Source organism: Asparagus officinalis, chromosome 9 (genome assembly GCF_001876935.1).
Source record: "Asparagus officinalis chromosome 9, Aspof.V1, whole genome shotgun sequence".
Taxonomy (NCBI): domain Eukaryota; kingdom Viridiplantae; phylum Streptophyta; class Magnoliopsida; order Asparagales; family Asparagaceae; genus Asparagus; species Asparagus officinalis.
Genome location: NC_033802.1, coordinates 32,782,697 through 32,789,073, shown reverse-complemented (window position 1 = coordinate 32,789,073; position 6,377 = coordinate 32,782,697). Strand labels below are relative to the sequence as shown.

Below are 6,377 nucleotides of genomic sequence, written 5' to 3'. Positions count from 1 at the left end.
CGAACTTGATATAGTTTAAAGATGCTCTATATTTATACTTGCAACAATTAAACTAGCCAGGAAAGCGCAAGATTGGTGGGAGGGTTCCGAGCTATTCACCGGGAATATTTATCGGACCTTAATTAAGTAACCACTTCTCTTTAAGACTATAACGCGAAAGATTGGGCATCACCCCCTTATCTTAAGTTGGGCATCACCCCATGAGTTATATCTTATAATCACTTTCCTAGACACTAGTTAAAAGTTCGTTCTAAATACATCTCTTTTAACTGCTTTAGGTTTATTTATCTTTCACACTAACACTATGTTAATGTCGATCTCACTACTCTATGGTCAATAAACTCTTATTGCCATGTCTCACAAAGTTTAAAAAATGAGTTTTTATAATAAAAACTATTCTCTAATGAGATAGAGATATAAACTTTGTAAAATATAGCACCCAATTGTATAGACATCTACAATTGGGGCACAACCAACATATCAACATATGTAAAAGCAATATGGAATGGTAGTGGACAACTAAGGAAATAAAATGCAACTACACTAATTACATTTTGGCAAGCAATTTGCAACTCCTTACATTGCTAGCTCCCTTGCAAATCCTGTATTATTACATTCACATATACATAGGACGTGCAAGCCCCATTTATAATGGAAAAACCATCTCGTAGGATGGGTAATAATATTGCATTGAATGTAAAATAAAAGCCATAAATGAAATAACTAAACTAAATAACCATACCCCCCCCACACCCGAACAAGGGCCTATACCCATAGGCGTAGCCCATGATCGGTGAGCAAGTGCCAAAACCCGTAGGCGTAGCCCATGCTCGGGGAGGAAAGAGGTCAAAAATAATATTACATTTTTAGCTATATTACATCAATACAATAAATGCAAGAGAATCGTTGTCCACTACCATCCATAAACATAACATCCATGCAAGATGATATAAAACATATAACTTAATCAACATTAAGAAATATGCATCTATCTAGTTATGCAACAAATTGGAAAACTAGATAACATAGGGATTATCCTAACTCAAATAAGACTATCATGCTTCTAACATACAACTACACTAGTTGTAAATAAATGTTTTGCAATTTATACAAGTGTTTTTACTCCTAAAAACATATGAACCAAAAATCACATTTTTGAATCAACAACTAGTATAATTTATTACAAAACAACTTGAATAAATTAACTAGTTTCATTAAAACATCTTTTAATTAAACTAGTAATTAGAAGCAAGAACAAAGTCCTCTATGAGTTAGATATGCATGTTAAGATTTAATTAGATGGAACCATGGCTCTGATACCATGAAGGGAATCCATGCTTCATACATGCAAAATACGCAACGGAAGACTATATGTATAATTATGCTATGCATGTAGAGAGCATGAAATACATTATAGGACCATTCTAATTAAATCTAACATAATCCCTATATTAAAGAGAGCATACAAGGGTTATAAAGTCATACTTTTGAAGCGTGATTCGATGGAAGATCGAACAACCCCTAACTCTTGCTCCTTGTAGTAGTAAATCTCCTCGTAGTGGATCTCCAAGTCTTCAAGTGAGCTTGATAAAATCGGAGTCTTCTTGAGACACAAGGCAAGATATCCACCCCGGGGTACTTTAAAATCCTACTACTTTCTCTTACTCAAGATTGCTAGAAATTAGTAAGAGGAGAGCTCTCTTTTATTCTCTTATGGAAAAACCACTTAGCCAATTTTTCATTAACCTTTCCATAAGAAAGAGAGCTCATATTTATAGAGTGAAATGTGTTCATGACATGAATGACTCATCCTATGAGTCATGCAATGAATCATCAAATATCAATGATTAATCTAGTGAGTCATGCAATGAATCATCTCATGAATCATTACATTTCAAAACCATGTGCTAATAAACCATGTGCTCAAACCATACCACTAAATGACTCATCTCATGACTCATTATACATGGTATGTGTATTTCATAAATGAGAATACCAAATCAATATTGTATTTCATAAATACGATATTTTGTAATTTTCCAATCATTGATTAATAAGTCATCATATGACCAAAAAGTCAATGAGTTGACCAAAAGTCAACTGTTGACCAAAAAGTCAACTAGTTGACTAAAAGTTAACTTTATAGGAAAAATACTAGAATTTATTTCCTAAGCACATAGCATTCCGATTTTATCGATATACATAACTGTTTATGTGTATCCGATAAAATCATATATGCGTATCAATCATACGCATCACTCTATAAATTGTGTTTCATAGGATTCAAGTACGCGCTTGGTGTGACTCTAGGGCCCAACTTAAGAACTCGGCAGTGGATCATATCCACAAGTACAACAGAGGTGCTAGCTACACATGAAGACTACCCGGGTATAAGTTGTGATAAATGTCTGCAAGATGCTAACACAATTATATCAGGACCACTCAGTGATAATGCCGTACAGTCCGGTCTCTTCGTCAAACCATGTCAAACTATTAAGCCTAGGGTATGGAAAACTGTCAAACCCTAATTGCTCAATTAGTGTTTGTTGATATTAAACTCATAACCTATAAGATCAAACTGACAATCAGTTTATCTTATTTACCTTGGCCAAGGATTTTCAGGTTATAGTTATATCAAACAATCTTATGACATCAACCCCCTATACTGGGAGAGACGAATCCCATCTTGGCATCTCAATATCTACTTATGCCTCGGGATGTACCCAACAAGAACCGTTATGCACAACTCGATGAGAACTGTGGTTAGGTAAAAGTCTAAGTACACCTATACTGACATGTAAGATATTGCACTCATGCCTCAGGTCATGAGACTACTATGTACTATATCACTTGAGAACTTCTATTTGACAGTTAAGTATAATTACCAACTAGATGTTCTCAGTGAGTCGTTCAGTCAACTCATTCACTAATGAGTCACCTGTATACTATATCTTGATGTCTCACATCAATGATCTAAGAGATGGATCATCATCCTTCCAAAGGAGAAATAAAGTATACACTAGTCTTACCAAAGTGATCATGTCCCATTACATCACTTCATCGACTAGGAACATTTTAGAATATACGTTAGCGACAAATCAGATCTCTTCATTACGATCATATCCGTAATGTCTGATAGTCTAGTATCATTCTAAGGACTTTATCTGAATATAAAACTACCAGATAAATCTGACCAAAATAGCATACTATTATTTTGAACAAGGATATTATATTCATATAGGTCCTGTTACAATATACAATTATTGCCTGCAGGGCACCTATATCTAACATCAGGCTCAGAAGCGGGAGAGGAGTCTGTTGCAGACAAAACGATGCAGCAGTCCAAACCAAAGAATGTGAGAAAATAGACCTGCAAGACTTCCCGAAAGATTGAGTTCAGTTATCATCAAGGTCTTTTTCTCCTGGTGTTCATCTTAGAATCAGGGTTGTCACTTTTGTCTGTGTCAGAATTCTCTCTCTGGGATTCAATCTCTGTACTCCCACCACAATTCCGCCTATGTCTTCGATCCTGGAAACAATCGCCATTTTTAGTTAAAATGTGAACCTTATGCTCTCTTCGGACTTCATTGAACAATTAAAACGCCACCAAGAAATCAAAAAGATGAGCAAAAAGTAAAATTTTCTAAACTCAATGGTCATCGAGGTAAAAAAAAATTAGTAGCATGACCTAATGTACAGGTTTTATGAGCTTAAAGACTACTACTCAGATATTGTCATTCTACCACCTCATAAGTGTCATTTTAACCTGCAACCAACATATAAATATCAATCAAGAAAGTGAAATTAATGGAACAAACAACTAAAACATCATACGTAGAGACAACTAATATGGTCCAATAAGTTGGGATAAATGGTTGCATGCCAAAAGATCTAAAAGGAGCCAAAAGAAATGGGTACAACAGTTTGTGAAGAAATGTACTGTCTAAATTTCTCGGTACGTAATATCTAGACCATGTGGGAGCCAACTTTATGCATTTATCATTGGTAATAGTTAAGTATTTAGGTCAAATTAGCCACCAAATTAGCAAAAGCACTTCTAATTTAGCGCTCAACATATCTATTCTTATTGGACATTTTATTAGTAATTAAGGGACAAGAGAAAGGGAGCCTAAGCTTGCTGAACTGTACAAATAAATATGCTCTCCAAATCAGTAAGTTGTTCGTTTTCTTACCTTATTTGCAGGACAGCTATAGTCCACAGGATCTCTCCCAGTAATGGCCTCCAACAGCACAACCCCAAAGCTATAGATGTCACTCTTCTCATTCAGTAGTCCACTATTAGCATATTCTGGTGCCACATAACTGCAAAATTAAAGAGATCAGACATGGTGAATAAACACATGACAAACATCCTTGTGGCATTGAGATCTCGATTTCTAATCGAGAATCATTACAGAAGAAAATATGTATTACTTGTAAAGTTGTAAGGCTTTGAAGAGACCTACCCAAATGTCCCCATGACTCGTGTGGTAATGTGGCTTTTTCCAGCACCCAGCAGCTTAGCCAAACCAAAATCTGACACTTTGGCATCAAAATCTTCATCGATCAATATATTACTTGACGTGATGTCTCGGTGCACCACTTTCAGTTCAATTGCCTCATGTAGATAAGCAAGCCTGTACAATGATGATGCTGGAAAATATTCACATTGAGGAAATCATGTTCTCAATATTAAGAACAAGCTCCATTAAAACTTAACTATGAGACAATTTCTAAACCAATTGAATCGATCGAATAAACTGCTAAAACGAAAGGGCAAAATCAAGCAATCCAATTCCTCCTAATTCACAGTCATCTAATCCAGCAAAATATTAATCAATTTCTAGCCAACAAATCGATCTCCATAACAGAATAAAAAAATCCTAATCAAAACTCGTAAAAGCTCAGGATCGAGATATGAACTTACTTGAAATGGGCGTAATCCTTACCTGAGTTGGGGGATCTCGAGAGAGAGCTCGAGGAAGATCGGTCGCGATCAGCGGTAATGGGGATGTCGCGGTCGACGGAGTTGGGGGGAGTCGGTGACTTGATGGAGGAGGAGAAATGGGTACGTCAACGGATTTGGAGGAAGTTAGTGGCTTGATGGAGGAGATTCAATTTTGGGGATAAGGGTTTTGGATGGGGAAGAGAGAGAGAGTGGTCACGAGAAGAGGGGTTATGAGCTCTTCATCAATTGTCGGTGGCTTTTTTCAAAAAGGCCCCTGCTTTCGACGAGAAGTACGGTCACGAGCTCTTCAATTGTCGGTGGTTTTTTTCAAAAAGGCTCATGCTTTCGACGAAACAGTCCGGATGCGTACGCATTAGTGCGTATGAGAAATGTGCTGTATATATATATATATATATATATATATATATATATATATATATATATATATATATATTTCCATATCTTCATATAATATATATAATATATATATATAATTATATTTATTATATATTTGGCCACCTCACTACTAAGTTCAATGAAAGAACTTCTTCATATTTCTCATATATATATATATATATAATATATATTACGTTTCTCATACGCACACTTCGAGACGCATTCGTCCGAACAAGGGTTTTTTTTGCAAAAATCTCCGATTGTTTGAGGCGCGACCCATTCTCTCTCTCTCAAAAGCGAAATTCCCAGCTCCCCAGACAGCCCCCATCACAACTTCCTCTCTGAACTCCCCTTCTCTCCTCCTCTCTCGGACGAAGAAGATCAAGACCAAGGTCCCAACGACCGACGGCAACCACTGCAACGAAGAGAATGCATCCTGAGCGACGGCGGCTGCGCGCCAGTCCTCCCTCGAGCGTCTGCCTCTGCCCCTACCCTCCCCTCGAGCGTCTGCTGCTGAACGTCGGAGGCAGGCGATGGGAGATGGGTTTCCATATCTTCATATAATATATATAATATATATATATAATTATATTTATTATATATTTGGCCACCTCACTACTAAGTTCAATGAAAGAACTTCTTCATATTTCTCATATATATATATATATATAATATATATTACGTTTCTCATACGCACACTTCGAGACGCATTCGTCCGAACAAGGGTTTTTTTTGCAAAAATCTCCGATTGTTTGAGGCGCGACCCATTCTCTCTCTCTCAAAAGCGAAATTCCCAGCTCCCCAGACAGCCCCCATCACAACTTCCTCTCTGAACTCCCCTTCTCTCCTCCTCTCTCGGACGAAGAAGATCAAGACCAAGGTCCCAACGACCGACGGCAACCACTGCAACGAAGAGAATGCATCCTGAGCGACGGCGGCTGCGCGCCAGTCCTCCCTCGAGCGTCTGCCTCTGCCCCTACCCTCCCCTCGAGCGTCTGCTGCTGAACGTCGGAGGCAGGCGATGGGAGATGGG

At 37.6% G+C, this 6,377-nt stretch overlaps 1 protein-coding gene across 1 annotated transcript; it reads right to left on the bottom strand.

Moving 5' to 3' along the window:
- On the bottom strand, positions 3,226-4,668 carry LOC109824321 (probable receptor-like protein kinase At2g42960). Its single transcript, XM_020390891.1, has 3 exons — positions 4,467-4,668; positions 4,194-4,323; positions 3,226-3,529 (listed from the first exon to the last, which is right to left on the bottom strand). The coding sequence occupies exons 1-3, from the start codon at positions 4,478-4,480 to the stop codon at positions 3,407-3,409; spliced, it is 267 nt and encodes an 88-aa protein (XP_020246480.1). The 5' UTR covers positions 4,481-4,668; the 3' UTR covers positions 3,226-3,406.